Raw genomic sequence first — 17,936 nt, 5'->3', positions numbered from 1 at the left:
GTTGTCGAAGGAAACATGAGGGAGACAATCCCTTAATGATCCCAGACTTTTTAAGGTGAACATTTTTGACCGAGATTTTTTTTTGCTTTACTTTTTATGCTAAGTATTTTTAAGAAATGATTACAGACATCATGATATTTCAATCTAAGCACTTCATTATGCATAAGAACAACATTTCCAAAATAGCCAAAATAACATGGATTTATTTACTTTTCTAAATACAGATTTTATTCTTTTAAATTTTAAAACATTGGCTTCAGATTATTTTATTTTTTTTCTTCTCCAGGCAGTCACTAGTTCTCAACAACAATCAAAATGATACGTGGCATTTTAGATATAAATGATCATGGGGTAGCAGCACAGCAGATGTTAACAAATGAAAGGTTGTTAACAAAGAAGCCTCATCTTACGGCTTGAGGATGGTTTAATGTAGAATTAATAGAGTTGCAGTCATCTGGCTTCTTTGCTTTAAGTGAATCTGTATGAACATATTTAATTACTTTTTCCCTTTTTAAAATTAAAAAAAGTTTTTTATTGAAGTATAGTTGATTTACAATGTTGTGTTAGTTTCAGGTGTACAGCAAAGTGAATTAGTTATACCTAGATCCACTCTTTTTTAGATTCTTTTCCCATATAGGCCATTTCAGAGTATTGAGTAGAGTTCCCTGTGCTGTACAGTAGGTCGTTATTAGTTATCTATTTTATATATAGTAGTGTGTATAGCAAACATAAAATTTTTTGATCACTGATTCTTTCACCTGGACTTAAGAATGAAATCGTGAGCTGTGCAAAGCTCTGAGAACAGTGACTGATAAGCAATAAGCCCTCAATAAATGTTAGTTTTTATTAGTGCCGTTGCAAGAGGAATAGGTTGCTTATTTGTTTCACAATATTTATTTCAGAGGAGCAAAGTAAGGCTGGCCCATTTTTTTTTTTTAATATTCCTAGGTTAAACTTTGAGTAGAGAGTACTCAAACAAGATGATTCTCATAATGTCAGATTACGGTCTCTCCTCTTTTTCCATAATCATTGCTCACGTAGATGGAATTTCCCAGTCATGTTTTAACACATTTTCTTTGCATCCTTCTTAATAACTTGCTAAAAATTGGTTGCCAGACTCTACTTTTTTTTAAAAAAAAAAAAAAGGCATTTGGCACAGCAAGAGACAGTTGCACCCCCAGAAGCAGACCTTGAGACAGAGATTTGATGGCAAGTGGTTTATTTGAGAGGTGAGGAAAACGCCACTAGGGGAGTGGAGAGGTGAGACCGGGAAGGAAAGGCAGCCAGTAAAAGCTTCATTGTCACCCCAGCTACCACTGTGGACAGCGGGAACACAGCCCTGCTGGGGGCACTGTGGGAGGCTGTGTAAAACACACATCTCAGGTTTTCCCACCATAGGGATGAGGGAGCTGAGCTATTTTAAAACACGAGTTCCTCTTCGGTCACGGAGCTAGGCTTCCAGGGGAGGAAGGATGAGTTAATTTCCCCAGCACATCCCCTGCCGCACAGCAGGCAGAGCGGTCAGAGCCCCAGTAAATCCTGTGGGAAGGCAGAGCAGGTGAGAGGTAGGTAGGAGTCGGCCGCTGTGCACTGAATGGGGGAGCGTGTGGCTAGGAGATACGGGCCAAGCCCTGACAATGTCTGCTGCACCAGCCCATTCACCCATTTCAAATGCCAGCCAGTCCCCAGAATGAAGTATGCTGGCGTTGCTTGTGATCCAGGAGCAGACATAATAGGGCCAGATAAATGAACAATGCAAGGAATATGTATGTCCTTTCCATACCATAAATGGTATTTTAAGGGCCAGTTCACAGGCCACCTGCTTGGGATAGACCCATGGACAACCAGTGTTCCATAGCAATGCTTCCCAAACCTGACTCCACGTCTGATTCCCTGAGATCTCTAAAATTCAGATTACAGGGCCCAGCCCAGGCCACCAGAATCTTTCAGGCTAGAGCCTAGGAGTCTGCATTTAAAAAATTCACTTGGGAGTATATCTTCCTGCTTAAAATTTTCCACGACTTCCCATTACCCTTGGAATTAAGACCCTAATTCTGAACATGGCCTACAAAACCAGTGTTATCTGGCCCCTGCCGAACTCTCCAGCTTTTTCTCTACTAGGCTGTTTTTGGTTTTTTTTTTCACGGTACGCAGGCCTCTCACTGCTGTGGCCTCTCCCGCCGCGGAGCACAGGCTCCAGATGCGCAGGCTCAGCGGCCATGGCTCACGGGCCCAGCTGCTCTGCAGCATGTGGGATCTTCCCGGACCGGGGCACGAACCCGTATCCCCTGTATCGGCAGGCGGACTCTCAACCACTGCGCCACCAGGGAAGCCCTCTGCTAGGCTGTTTTTAAACTTAATGCTTTAGCCACCTTGGTCCTCAAACATTCTTTTGTCTCTACCTCGAACCCCCATTCCTACACTTTCCTAGCGAGTCTCTTACCTCTCAGGCTTCAGGTTAACTCCCGTTTCCTTAGGGAAGCTTTATCTGATCCTCCAGACTGTGGGTCAGATTCCTCATTATTATGCGCTTTTGTGTCACACATCCCAACACAACTGACACTTCTGTGTAAATACTTTCTCTGAGTCTGTGTACTTTGCTCGATGATAAGCTCCATGAGGGCAGAGGCCACGTCTTCTGTGATTCTGAGACGCCCTCAGCACCGAGCACACTACCTGGCACTCAGTGAGGTTGGAAGGCCACCATGAATCACCCACCAGCCTTCAAAGGAGATGTTATCAGTGACATAGCCTAAGAGGCAACTGCTTCATAACCTTCTTTTTATTCCAGTACAACTTCCTACTTTCTCAACTTTGTAAAATCCCCACACTGGATATCTAAGAGGTAAATCCCCCAAACACATACCTACACTTGTATAAATTAGGGCAGTGTTTCCCAAACTGTTGTTTAACTACCTGCCCACGTAGAAAATGGTACTGCGGAAATGACCACATTTGTATGACACAGAGGGCTGCCTCTGGCTGTCAAGAGCTGGGGCCACAGGCAACAGTATCTCAGAGCACTGGTACCCAAGGGTCAGGGCATCCTAGCTGGGAAGCTCTGCCTCACATGAAGAGGGCTCTACCTTGAGTCCTTTTGTGGGTGTGCTGAATGTTTGGGTCTATTTTCCTACAGAGACTTGTCAGATGGGTGGTCAGCTGATGAATGAATTCCCAGTGTGTATTTAGATAGAAATGTGAGGATGTAATCCTCTCCCAGTTATCCATTCATTCATCAGACGCATAAGAAGTGTCTGTGCCGCATCTAGAGCTTTCAGTGAGATGTTCTTACTTGGGAGAGCAGCAGCTCATCTCTGCCCTTGCCGTGCTGCTGGCAGCAAGGTGGTTAGTCTGGGCTCTGCCAATCAGTGGAGGAGCTTTTCTTGGGGACCAATAACCTTAAGTCTCTATGTGTCTACAGCTGAGTAAAAGAAAGTTTATTTTTCTCTGTATATCTGTATAAAACCTGTGGGTTTCAAACGTTGTGTTGCATCAGAAGTATCAGATGCTTGTTAAAATCCAACCTTGGAGGTACCATCTCCAGAGATACTGATTCAGAAAATGTAAGCTGCATCCCAGTTCATTTTTAACAAGCATCCCCAGGTGATTGGATGCAAGTGATCTATAAACCAGGCCTTGAGAATCATTACTGAATATAAAGACCCTTTTGCAGAGTAATAGTTCACAATGTGTTACCAAATAGAGAACATCAGCGTCTATCCCACATAGTCTTATACTCATGAAATATATTCTAGAGGTGCTTGTAATTGTGTTTCTAAATTAGGTGCTATCGCTATTAAAAACCACATAATGTTTTAAGGTTCCATGTTGTTTATGCCTGCTTAGGGCTAACCACAGAAGTACAATAAAGCATTTTTAAAATACCTGCTAATGCTTGTATTACCTTGCAAGGCAAAGGTGATTACTAACCTATATCCAATGACAAAATTCAATTCAGTTCTTTATAGGCCATTAAAACCTACAGCTTTTCAAGTTGTAGGTCTAGTGTTTGTACTCTCAGAATTACATGGAGCAGTTACAGGAATTGCAGCTTCAATCTAATTCATATATTTAGGATGAATCAGATTTGCCCATCTGTACCCCATGAGAAGGGCCCTGTGAAACAGATGGGAATACAGGCTAACATAAAATATGGAACTATAAGCATATATACATCTCTTTATTTGCAAAACTGTAAAATCTAGTAGTATAAAATTAATTTAGAGCCAGAAGTTCTAAAAGATTACAAAAGTTAATTAGGACTCTTCAGAAACTTTGTTTTGCTTCCTAAGGTTTTCTGGTCCTGAGGGCTTGATGTTGACCCTCAGAAAGTTCCTTTAATGATGGTCATTCCCTGCCTATTGTAAAGCCTCTTTCCCCCTTTTGTTGATGGGCTGCCAGATATGGATTAGGAGCTGTGGAAATTTTCAAATATTCCAGTTCTTGGGAATCTGAGTCAAATCTATGTAGTTGTTTGTGTGCACCAGGGAGAAGCTGGGTTTTGGTTAAAACACTCACAGTCCTGATGCCAACGGCTGTGACACAAGGCAACCATTCAGAGTGTAAGGAAGAGATGACTGTGTTACTGTTGATGCCCGGGAAGTTGTTAGAACAATATTGTAACAGAGTCTGATTTTCTCTCCTTGAATAGCACTTATTCTTGACTCAGGAGACTCTTTTATAAATAGTAGAAAAGCAGTGATATCTGTTCTTTTTCCTATGACAGCAGCGTGAAAGCAGTGCAGTCCTGCTCTTCTTATGCTACATGATCTTTATGTCCCAGATCTCACCTTATTGGTTAGGGCTTTTCATTTTATAAGAGAACTGATTAATTAATTGATGAATTCATTTTACTGGGGAGTTTCCTTGGCATCTTGATAACATCCACTATTATTTACTTACTCATTATATCCCTTTCTTCACTAACATATGTTCCTTATGCTAAATTTTAATTTAATAGCCTTATTAATCAAAATGTTTTATTTGTAGTCATTAGATAAATAGTAAACTATGCTTATCTCTCCTGGGCTGTGTTTATGAAAACTCTATTAAAACTATTGTTCATGTATAGTCTCAAAAGGGATTTAATTATAAAAACTCTTTATTCGAATGTTACCTGTAGACATGGAAGTTTTAATTGCACTGGTTCTATTTGCCATCTTTTCCGAATCCCTTTGAAGATGGTGACCTCCTTATCCTGGAGCCATAAAGCACAGTCTTCTCTTTATTTGTAGGGGGCATTTTGGAGACAATTCAGGTTCTCTTTTACAGTACCTCTAACATACAACCTTGAGATTCCCATTCTCTGATTTTTTACCTGTGAGTGACCTCAGCCCAAAATTTTTTTTTCAAAATGCTGGGGGCATGCAAAGAGACATCATTTTAACATTCGAAATAGGAAACCCTACATTTTTTATAGCTCTCTGTACATTCACTGTGTCCCCACTTGTTCCTGGGGAGTACAGGTACTCTGCAGCTCTGACAAAGCCCCTGTGAGACTAGAATAAGCTCTTCTGGAAAGAGAAGGATTGGGAGGTTTTAAGGTACGAGCCAAGCCAAACTCATGCTGGAGTCAGAGAGCTGGCTGAAATCCCTGAACTGAAGCAAAAGAATTGTTTCATATTGTTTCAATATTATTTTTAACAAACTGATGACTGATTGAAACATAACGGGCTAGGGATTGTTTTTAAATGAAAAATAAAATTGAAGAAACAGCTGTTGGCATTCAAATGCGATCCTGTTATTATGTATTTACTCTTCTAATGTTTGTTTCACTAATATTTACCACAAATCTCATTTGAGTAAGATAGGAAGACATCTAAAGCATGACACATAATTACACAGAAAAAGAGAATGCTGACTCAAAAAGAAAACATTTTTCCATTTGAGTGTATTCCACTGTCTTAATTAAAAGCCTAAAGAGTATTGTTGAGTAAGATTTTAGTTATGATCATATTTCAGTTCAGGCTAAAGAAATGCTGAAATAAATTGGTTGTTGAACATTCTAAAATCCCAAGAGAAATTGCTGTGTTCCAGACACTCTTCTAGGTGCTTTTAGCTATGTTTAGATCATTTAACCCTCATAATGCCTATGTGGGGTAGGCGTTATTATTACATCCCCATTCAGCAGACAGACCTCTCTCGGTTACAGGTTACACAGCTAGTAAGTAGCAGCCTAGGCAGTCTGACTGTAGGCTGGCTCATAACCATTACTCTAAAGGCTGTTTTAAAACTTGAGGGGAACAGGTTACTTAAAGAAAATAGGTGTCAGTAGATAATTTTATCCTAAAATATAAGTAATTCTTAAATAGTAATAGCTGCCACTTATCATGCTCCTACTTATGTATCTGGCTGTATGCTAAGCACTTCCTATACATCGTTTTATTCAGTCCTCAAAAAGCCTGTGAGGTAAAGGATTTATTATCCTTGTTTTACAGAAGATGCAGCTGAGGATTAGGGAAGTTCAGTAACTTGCTGAAGGTCATATAGAACTTGTAAGTAGCAGAGCTGAAATTTGAACCAGGACTCTTCACTTTCAAAGACCATCAGCGTCACCACTGCTGGGCTGCTTTCTCCATGTTACGATACACTCCCCTGTGCCTAATCAGCTTGTATTCCCTTCCTAAACAAAATTGTTGGTAATGAAAAATGTCGATCAAGAGGAGAAGATAAAGGAGTTTTAAAGTAGAGGAAAATTGTCATATTAAAATACAACAAAAATATTTTTGCTTGTCATTAAAAAAAAAAAAATCTGTCAACAAGCATATCTTGCACTCTGTTCCAGAGTGTTACAATATTATCACAGAGTTTTGACATTGTGATATAAACGTGTTTTGTTTATAATTGGAAGACTGTGCAGCTAGAATAACTTTTTGCTTGGGAAGTCGATATCCTAGATAAAGCATTTCATTTTTGCACAGAGAAATTAATCACAGTACCTATTCAGTGAGAATTAGCAGTGAAATTTCTAACCTTATAGGTGAGAGAAATATTGGTTGCCCAGTTGAGAAAGTGACTTTTATTTTAAATAAAATATAAAACAAGTAAGAATATTAGTGAGTCAGATTCCTCATTCCTGACCTTATCAATAAAAGACGGTTTGAAAATAAGATTATGACACCAGAAGGCCAGTTCCCTTTAACTGCATGTAACAAGGATATGGTACTGTATTCTGGAAAAACACAAGGGTAAAAAAACAAATAATAATTAAATCTAATTATAGATTTTGGTGTGAGTAAGACCTGGTGCTATACTTGCCCTGAAAATTTGGGATTAACCTCTTTAAGTTTCAGTGGATATAACAACAGAACCTTCTTTCAGTGATTGTTATGAAATAATGGACATGTAAAGAACTCGGCCAATCTTTGGTGCATAATATGTTCTTAAGTATATTGTTTTCTTATTATTACTTCTTATTAATACTGTTTCCACATTTCTGGATGTGCTTGGTCAGGATTCTGTTTCCTTCAGGGGTTCTGTTCATCCATCTGTTTCGTAATACCCCTTCTAAAAGACTATTCATATTGACCCCACCCTGCCAACCCTCTAGCTAAAGGAAGCATCAGAACCCAAAGGGGCTTAGTCACTTTTAATTTTAAGGAGGTAGCAAAATCAATTTATTGATTGGAAATAAAACATTCAGTGAACATTTCTTTTGGAGTCCTGCATTGGAATTGTTTTTCGGTGAAGATAAATATCCATATGTATATATTCCCAAGTTATATGGGTTAAATTTAATGAAATATCACGAGTTAAAGTAAGGAAAGTAAGAACTGAACACGCTTCTATAATGAAGGAACACGAATATACAAGCAGAAGGCTGCTTTTGTGCTTCTCTTCAGCGATGGATTATGGCACATTTAGGATGAAGAAACTTTTGGGGTCAATCATCTTATTTTCCTTTTCTATCTCTGTTCCCTCCTAGAAAATGATTCTTTTCCTACATTTCATAAAATAAGTCATTGGCATTGTATTTGGGTATAAGAATACAGAAGAACTTTCCTCATACTTAGGTCTTATAGCTTTAGTTTACTAAAGTTTACTTTAAAGGAAAATATAATATGCATTATGGAAACCACAAACATGTAACTGTTAATTATCAGTGGACAATTTCAATCATGAAAAATGAAATATGCAGAAAATTCTAAGATATAATTTTAGCCTTTGGGCTCAGTTTGGTTTTTTGTTTGTTTGTTTGGGGGGTTTTTTTGGTTTTTTTTTAACCATTCATTAAAGCTTTTAGGCAATCTACAGTAATTAATTAGGAATTTATTTTCTTTGACTCTGAAAAATGCCAATTTTAAGTTATGTCACTCTAATGTGTGATTGTTTCTAATAACTATTAATATAGCCATCCACAAACCACTTATTTCAGTGGCCACAGTACTTACTGGGATAGATTTGTGGGCTCAAAGGTTATTATTTCCAGTTTAATATGAAACAAATTCAGAAGATCACATAAGCTAATTTTAGCATAATAAGCCGATTTTTAACATGTTGTAATTACCAAGTCTAACTTCAACACTGTTTTTACAGAGAAGACAGTTTTCTACTATCACTTCAACTAGTGTCCTTTCTCCAGTTATCAGCAATTTTCTTATTTTCACTCTACCTCCATCTCCCCACTTTCTATGGAGTAAGAGCCTCCATAGTAATTAATTGATTTCTCTTGGAAAAAAAATTTTTATTGCATAATAACGGTGATTCTTCCCATTCTCAGATAAGCAAGTATTCTTGAGCAGTTGTGATAAATTGTTTTTAGTATGAAGTAAGCCAGGGAGCTCAGATTCCAGTGAAATTTCATGTGTCCCTGGAAATGATCTTTCTAAGAACTAGTGAACATTTTATTTATCTCATGCTTACTGTGTTGGCACCATTGTGTTAAATTATTATTGTTACAAAAAGGGAGTAAATTAGTGCCTTGGTAATTAAGACTATAGAACTCCTTTATATTTTGTTGGGATATTTGGTTTCAAAGATATTATCCCTTTTCTTGACACTGAACAGAAGTGTCGTCTGAGTCTTCAAGAAACTAAGGATATATTTGTAAAGGTAACAGCATTTGAAACAACAGAACATCATAAGTACAGAGTATTATAGAGTATTATAAAGGATTTATTTTGAACCCTGAGAACGGAATACATTAGGTTAAAATTTTTAAATCCCTGAAGTTTAGTTTTAAAGAAAATATAAGTAGCCTGTGCCTGGTTTCCTTTAAAGCCATTTTTGTCACTGACTTCAGGGTAAAGCTCTGAATTAGGATTGGAATGGGTCCATTCCACTTTAGAGCATTCTTGGCATGGTTAGATTAGCATTAGTTCATTCCTGGTGAGAAAGAGGTGGAATCAGTTCAGCCTATGAATTTGACCTGATTAAGCCAGGAAAAGCTTCCTAGACTTGAGTTTGATTCTCCTGGGCAATCTCAGCCTCAATCGCAAATTCTGGAGCTGAGTAGTATATAGTGACTTGATTAAATGGTATGGACTTTAAAACCATTTTCCTACTTAAAATTGTAGTCTTACCATACAGTACAAGTAAAATTCCTCATGGATACATGTCCCAATTGGAAGTTGAAATATTCAGTGGCCACATTTTCCAGAATAGTTAACCTTAATACCATTCTTAGCTTTAAAATCTTTCTGAACAGTAAATGAAAATTGATAATGAGGAAAATGAACATTTATAGGTGTTTTTATTTTATTTTATTATTTTCTTTTTTTCTTTTTTTGCGGTACGCGGGCCTCTCACTGTTGTGGCCTCTCCCGCTGCGGAGCACAGGCTCCGGACGCGCAGGCTCAGTGGCCATGCGTCACGAGCCCAGCCGCTCCGCGGCACGTGGGATCTTCTCGGACCGGGGCACGAACCCGTGTCCCCTGCATCGGCAGGCGGACTCTCAACCACTGCGCCACCAGGGAAGTCCCTATAGGTGTTTTTAGTATTAATTGCTTCTTAGTAAAACTGAAAATCCTTTCTAACATTTTAATGGTATCATTTGTTTTTAAATTAAAAAAAAAAAAACAGTTGCTGAGGTGCAGTTTTGAGCCATTCCCTTTTTCTTTGTACTTCAATTTTTATTTTATTTTTTTTATATACATCAGGTTCTTATTATCTGTTTTATACATATTAGTGTATATATGTCAGTCCCAGTCTCCCAGTTCATCCCACCACTACCACCCACCCCCACTTTCCCATTTCTTTAAACGTTTCTATTACAAAATATTAAAACACCTATTTTTTTCTCAGAGACCAGCATGCTGATGATGTCAAAGAAGACTTTGAAGAGAGAACAGAGAGTGAAATGAGGACATCACATGAAGCCACAGGTACCCATAATAATCTCATATTATTGATGGGTATTATTGATGGGTATTGATGGGTATTACTATTAATACTCAACAATCAAAACTTAACTGGAATGTATCAGTCCCTTTTATATATTAAAGATAAACTTCATTTGGTTGGTTCTGTTACCACAGGCAATAAAAGTTTATTGTTCAGGATAAATTTGGTGTATACTTCACAACGATATGGGTCCATCTGTGACCTGTATTTACAGTCTGTTTCACATATCTGTACAATATTGTATATAAAGTTTGGATAAGGCATTCTGTTTGGTCCTTGTCGTAAATTTTTTTGGTATTGTTGATATCATTTGCTTCATATGTTTCAGACTCCTCTCAGAATGTGTTGAAATTCCAATAGAACTAATATGGTCTTAACCTAATACCACAAAATGAAAAGGAAATTGCTTGAACAAGTTTTAAGTTGTATTGGAGAAAGTAATTTGTCTTACATCTTTGCTGAATAGATATTACAGTGGTTTAACTGAACAATGAAGTCGTAATGACTGTTACTCATAATATAAATGGTATTTATAATTTATGCATAGTGTTATTTTTTATAAGAAACTGTTGTCCCGATTATGATTTTAATGATTGTCCCTGGGGACTTTGCTTGTCATGTGCTTTATTTGGTTCAGACTGTTTATAAGATTGTAGAATAGCACCTAAGGACTGTTTGCCTATAATGACCTATTCCATAAGTGATGCTTTGATTTCCATATCTGATTGTCATAAAGCAGTAATTTATGATTAATTTAAAAGTTATATTCTCTGCTGTCCTCAGCATGTTTTATGGTGTTTAGTCTTGCACCACATACAAACCCTTCAGATGGCCAGGGTTTGCATCCCTGATCTGTTACCACCTGCTAGCTGTGTAATCTTGGACATTTCACGGAATACGTTTCAGTGCTTGTTTCCTTATCTGTCCAGAAGGTTGATGATGGTAACTCCCTCCCACAGTTGTTATGGGGATTGAGTACAGTAACATTTGTAACTTGCTTAGAACAGTGCTTGGCACATAATAAGTGCTATAATGTTTCTGGTCATTTAGAAAGGAAGAAAAACATTTAATTTACGAAGCTTTTGTCATCAGGGTATATCGGGTTCTTAATCAAAGGCTTCAGCCTTTCTTTGTGAATGGTGGTTAGGAGCAACGGCCTTCATTCTCTTCTCAGCTCCACCAGTACTAGCTGTGTGGCTGGCTTTGGGAAAAGTGTTTAACTTCTCTGTTCCTCAGTTTCTTAATAGTACCCACATCACTGGATTATTATGAGGAATAAATGCATCAGTGGCCAAAATATTAGCTGCTAGTGGTGGTAGTAGTAGTAATAGCAGAAGTAGTAGTAGTATTGTGAAATGAATGTCTATTGCATGGAATTATCTGATCATTGCAAGGTTTAGATAGATTCATAATAAAACCTGGGCTCTGAACTTTTTGAGGGAGTAATAATTTGACAACCTTTTCAGTTTCTTCCTAATTTCGTGATGCAATTCACTTTTCATTTTATTTGCTGAGCTGATTTTGATCACTTTTTTCTGAACATAGTCTAATTAATGGAGAATTTCAGGTTTATTAACATGATATGCATGGTGTTCTCTCTTTTTCTGTGATAGTTTTATGTCTTTTCAAACTTTGTATATTTTTATCCTGTTTTTTAAATTTGAATTGCCTGAGTTCTTCTGTTTTACAATTCTTCCCAAAGAAACATTGCTAGGATCCATATATAACTCTGTTATTTTTGTCACCCATAAAACCTATAGTTCAATATGCGTATTTTACTTACTGTCTTATTTTTCATTAGTGAAAGGGAGCCTCATAAAAACAAGCTGCTTTGAGAATTTTTGCACATATGTTCCTAAGTAAGGTTCGCATATTAATATCTCATCCAGTTTTAGCCTCCTAAAATGAGTTTGATGACTTCCCTTCTCTTTTGAAACATTTTATGTAAAACTTCCATAAAGTTAATTTTTACTGTAGTGAAATCATGTTATTATGATTGTCAGCTTTTATTTAACTGCTTTCTCAGCTTTAGATTTCCTTTCTTTCTTTTTTTCTTTTTGAAAATTTTTTCCAGATTCATGTTGTATGGAAAAGATTTGAATTTCACTTCCTGACGTTACCATTTAAGAGTTCATTGGTTGTCTTTCCCTGGACCCCATGATCCTTCAGTCCAAAATGAGATCTTATGGTGTCTGAGGGCTCCTGTATCTTGGTGACGTTGGTGATATCTCAGATCCTAGTCAGTGGGTGGATGTGTTTAGTTTTTTCTGTCCTCCTGCCTCTCAGGTCTCAGTAGAGCCATGACCTAGTGTCTCAGATTGGGCTCTCTGGAAACAGACATTGGGAGTGCTGTGTGCAGAAGGTTTTTGGTGGGTACTTTTGGGAACGATACCAATGAGAGAGTGAGAGAAGCAACAGTGGGCAGAATGAGCTGTGATGCAGTTATAGCAGAAGCCTCAGTCGATCCCACAAATGAGCTCCAGATGACCCTTCCGAGTTATCCTGAATTTAGGCATGAGGACCAGGCCTTTGTATTGACCAGTCCTTGGATGTTGGCTGAGACGGGCCATGTCCTTGGGCAAGGAGCCTCCCTTTGGCTTAGGGCAGTTCCTGGAGAGGGAGGTAGCTCTGAGGCATCAGCAGTCAGCAGGTAGGAGAATGAATCTCTGGGTTCCGAAGGGGGAGCCCACCACAGTGTCCACTACACCTAGCTAGTCATTTGGTCTCTGACTTTCCTTTAAGAAAAATCAAACAGAACTGAAAAAAACTGAACAACAAACCAGAACATCCTTTCACATATGTGGGATTAGGCCCAATTCAATCCAACCTTTTTGTTTTAGACAATGAATCCGGCTCCTAAATTCAGTCTTTTCATTATTTTGCCTGAGATGTCATGCGCTTTATTTACTTTTTCTTTTTAGATCCAGGATTTTTTTTTTAATCCAGAAAAATTCCTTCAGTTATTATTTTTGTTATTACTTTTGTTCTTTTCTCCTTTTTGATTGGTAATACCTTTTACTCTTGGGTTAGATCCAAAGGATGTTATTCAAAATATTTAACAATTGGTTTGACAGCCAACATTGCACAGGACAGTTAAAACAAACACCAGCCTTAGTGCTGGAGCAGAGTTTGGAAGCTCCCTGCTGTACTTCGGTGCAGCATCTGGAAGTCCTGCAAGGGCCTGACTGCTGAGGATGGAGGGGACTATTACCAGCCATTATGGAAGTATTTTAATATTCCAACAGCTTATGCATTTTTTGATATTCTAGACATATTTCTCAAGTTGAAATGTCTTACTCTAGCTCTGTCAAGTCTACTAGTTACTGCCTTTAACGTGAATTTTAATAGTGGTTTTTATTTTCCTTTAATTTCCTGCACTGGCTTGTTTTTTTCTTTTCATAGCCTGTTTTGTTTTGTAGACGTCATGTTCCCTTGTGCCTTACTAAAATCATGAAACGCTTCTGTCAATAAATCAATGGTCCTCTCCCAATGTTTTGTAGAACTTATCAGAGGCCCCTGGTGATTGTTTTTTATTTTATCATTTTTGAGTGCAGAGAAGTTTCCCCAGGTTTTTTGTGAAGAACACTTACCCCTCAATGCTCCCATTTGGGTGCCAGTAGAATTCCTCTTTCACACCTGAGCCTGAGGGTCAGGTAGATATGCTGAGCCTAGTAGGTGCTCACCAGTGTTCATTCACAATATCATTCACCAGTGGTGGAATAGGGGAAAGGAGAGAAATCTTCTTGCAGTTTGTGCCCTATTTAGTATAGAGGAGTCTGAAAAGAAGCCGCCCTGTATTCCTTATAGCTAGTAGGATTTAAGATTCAGTAAGCCCATGAGAACTATTTTGTTTGGAGTCTTAGAGCAAATTGATTTTTAAAAGCACTTCCCCCTAGAAAAACATCTTCCTACCTTGTTTCTTCAGTTAATTCAATTTAATTCCATACAATATGTGTGATTATGAGCCTTTTTGATTTTTTGATGATTGCCACTATGCTACCGAATTTGACCTTTGGGGACCTTTACTGAATACAATGCATCACTTTTTCTTCTTTTTCTTTTTGTTGGCTTCTGTCTCCTTTGCCTGAAAGATAAACTAATTCATTTCCTCCATTGTAGGAAGGTCCATTAATAAAGGATCCTATAAATTGACCTTCAAATTTAAACTCCTGTATTCCTGGGAAACGTGTAATTTTCTTTTCCCTTCTGCAAACATTCTCTCTCAGGGGTGCTGATATGCAGAAAGAGTTGAATTTTATTTTGTAATGTACTAGATTCTCACTTGAAGAATCAGGCTTGCCTTTTGCTTCCATAGCAGTTGGTTTTTATTTTGGTTGTTAACCTTGAAATGATCCTCAAATATTTTTCACGCCTGCGTTTAGGATCTTGGAGCTAATTTTATCCACATTCCTTGATGCTGTGATCCATTTATTTTACCCAATCATTGTTATTGTTCATCCTTTTTATATTTAGTCACCAGTTAGTAACTCCATTAAAAAAAACTTGGTTGACAGATGTATCCCATTTCTCCTGGCTTTTTTCCCTTTCACATTAAGAGCATTTTTCTATAGGCTCGTGGAATATTAGCTTAAAAGGGTCACTGATTCCTTTTCATCTTTGCCTTTTTGTATTCAGGATACTCTCAGTGGCATGCCTTTCTTTCAAGATAGGAATAAGTTTTCCCACTTGCTGAGTCTTTACTATATGTCAGACACTGGAATAAGCATTTTTAAAAATATCATGTAGTCGTTACAGTGATCCTGTCACATTGATTTAGCCAAAATTTAGAGCTAGTTAGTGGCAGAACAGGGACTTGAATCCATGTATATCAGACTCTTAAACTCACCCCCTTGACCATGACCCTGTACTTTCTTATTAGGAGACAGAAGATCCAGGGTCACTTTCTGATGCTTCCCCTATCTCACAGGGTGGCTTTGGGCTTTGCCCTGTCTCACAATGTGTTTTCCTCATCTTCGGGTTAGCTACCTCCTAGCATTGTTTTGAAACTAAAATGAAACAAGGCAGTTGGAGATTCTGGTCTCACTTCTGTCACTGGCTTCAAGGGATAAGGAATGAGTCAGGACAAGTGGAAAGTCATGATGTGGCTCGTTGACTTAGCATTGTTCAGACTTGGAAACAGGAAGCAGAATGGGATCTGAGTCCGAAAGCAGCAGGGAGCATGAAGAGAACTTTTCCTTTTCTCTGGATCTTGCCCTCCCTGTGGTTCTACTGGGCCCGAATGGGAACAGTCCTGTAGGAAGCAGGTTCTCATGCTCCATGGTAGTGAAGACATCTCTTTCTACTGGGAGATTTCATGTTTGGTTTAGATGGTGGTCTCTATTCTGAAGATTTATTGTCTTGATTCTGCATGAAACATTGGAGGATATATTTCTTCAGGATCACCTTTATCAGACCTGTCTTCTCACAAGAGTTAATCTTCTCCTTCACTTTTTCCTACCCTATGCCAAATCAAGGATTTTAATACCTCTATTCTCAGCCAGAACTGAGAGACATTTGTATTTGCAAATATCTGCTTTGGATAACTACATTATTATCTATTAAACTTCATTTCAAGAAAGTCTACAAGAATATGCTGTATTGATGTAGCCCTCCACATTGCATTGTAAGTGCTGAATAAGTAATTGCTGAATGAGTGATTTCCATATTATAAACAATATATGTAAATGGTAGAGGCAGGGCTTTACTATCCATCCATAAAGTATCAACATAAGAAAAATATTCCTCATTTGGTAATTGTCTAGAGAGATGAAGTAGCAGTAAGACCAAAGATCCACAAAGTTATTTCTCTTAACGCTACTCCCATCTAATATTTTCTTGCTTCTGTTATTAAGGGAGCCCAGCAATTGATGTTTTAGTAATTATTTCCAAAAAAATGCATTAAATTGCTTTCCAAGTCACCAAAGTGAGGCTTTCATTTTTTTGTTATTATTTTTGAGTAACAATAAGTATCTTATCCAATATCAGCTTCTGGTTTTATATAACTTATTGTTAAAATAACATATTTATTATAGAATAATTAGAAAATACAGGGAATCAAATAGCAGAAAATCAAAATTATCTGTAATTTTATTTTCTAACACCATTTTCTGAATTTTGGGGAGTGTTTTTGGGATTTTTTAATATCTGAAATATTGTACTAACTACTTTGTAACCTGCAGTTTTCTAACTACGTAATATTACAATCATTTTTACATAACTATTTATACTAATTACAAAATAATATTAAATATTCCCTCTGTGGATCGATGATCAATGCAGCATCATTTAATGGACCAATCTCTAGTGGGTATCTAAGCTGGTTATTTCCTGTCTCTCACTATTATAAACTCTCTTGCAGTAAACCTTGGTAGTGATTAGGATTAGCGGGGTGTGTGTGTGTGTGTGTGTGTGTGTGTGTGTGTGTGTGTGTGTGACATAAAACCCATACAAGTGGTTTATATCAGGAAAAAGCAGTCTATCTCTCTCTCACATGGAGGAGGCTCAAGGGTAGGTGCTCCAGGATTTAATGGTGCTCAACAGTATTAGGAAGTCAGGTTCCATGTATCTTGTTGCTCTCCTTTGCAGAGTGTCTTTTCCCAAGGTCTTATCTTGGTCAAGGGTGGTTCTGGGGGGCTAGTTATTCAGTTACTGTTCTCCCCCAGGAGGAAGGAGAGTCAGGGTGTGGGAGTAGTGAGAAAAAGTTTGACCATATACCTTGGGTAAATTTTCTTCTTGGGAAACTTCAAAAAAATACATAGAACTCCTTAAAAAATATTATTTTTCATGCAGCTAAATCATTTGAGAGGAGGGTGGTGAGAAATCTGACCCTCTTAAAATGCTATTGGCAGAAATGTCTTCCAGAATAAAAAAGCTTTGTTTTCTAAAGCACATTATACACATTCAAGCCTACTCTTCCCTACTCTTTGCACTGAGCCAGCTACTTGAGCCAGAGTCTCTGTGCGTTTATTTTAGTCTATATCACATGTTAAAATAGAAACCTGGAGTCACATTTCTGTGCATTTCAAGGGATCCAATACATATCCACTCAAATGAAGTTGTTTTCTTTATCCTTTTTGGATTGGGAGCGTGTACCTAACATCTTCTGAGGAGATGGCATATTCTGTGGTTGGTAAATGCTACAGTTGCCCCATTCGTCAGAAAATAACACTGGGCATCAGTCAACATGAAAGAATCAGCAAGAGGAAGGGGGGTCTTAAGGTGAAGGATGCAAAGTTGGTATTAGTATTGGAGTGGTGTATGAGTCTAGGCCTATGTGTAATGTCAGCTTCGAAGACATGCAAACGCCACCAGAAATATAGGAGCTTTAGGGTTTTTAGTCACTTCTTTAGAATGGCTCAGTTATTTTTCTAAGGAATAATGATGTAGGAGCATTAGAAATGAACTGTGAATAATACAACTTTAGCAGGAATAGAATGACCATAGAATGGAGCTTCAGTGAAGGAGGAAACAGTGCCAAGTGTCAACAGAACATAAATAGTTATAGAAGAAAGTGTATGGCTTTGGAAAAAACTGACACTCTGTGGCAGGCAATCCAAATACAAGTTACAAAGTAGACTGTGTTGTTTTACTCTAGT

The 17,936-nt window shown here is 37.8% G+C and overlaps 1 protein-coding gene across 11 annotated transcripts in view; it reads left to right on the top strand.

Moving 5' to 3' along the window:
- L3MBTL3 (L3MBTL histone methyl-lysine binding protein 3) overlaps positions 1–17,936 on the top strand; it is a 120,745-nt gene that overhangs the window by 91,883 nt on the left and 10,926 nt on the right. For all 11 annotated transcript variants that reach the window (XM_027086643.1, XM_027086679.1, XM_027086689.1 and 8 more), the window contains one exon: positions 10,243–10,322. In XM_027086643.1, the coding sequence (XP_026942444.1) occupies positions 10,243–10,322 (80 nt within the window). The remainder of the gene's footprint in view (positions 1–10,242; positions 10,323–17,936) is intronic.

This window comes from Aethalodelphis obliquidens, unplaced genomic scaffold, assembly GCF_003676395.1.
Source record: "Aethalodelphis obliquidens isolate GAN/ISIS:26980383/991018 unplaced genomic scaffold, ASM367639v1 scaffold3, whole genome shotgun sequence".
NCBI lineage: Eukaryota > Metazoa > Chordata > Mammalia > Artiodactyla > Delphinidae > Aethalodelphis > Aethalodelphis obliquidens.
Note: the sequence above shows the minus strand (reverse complement) of the source record. Positions and strands in the feature narration are given on the sequence as shown.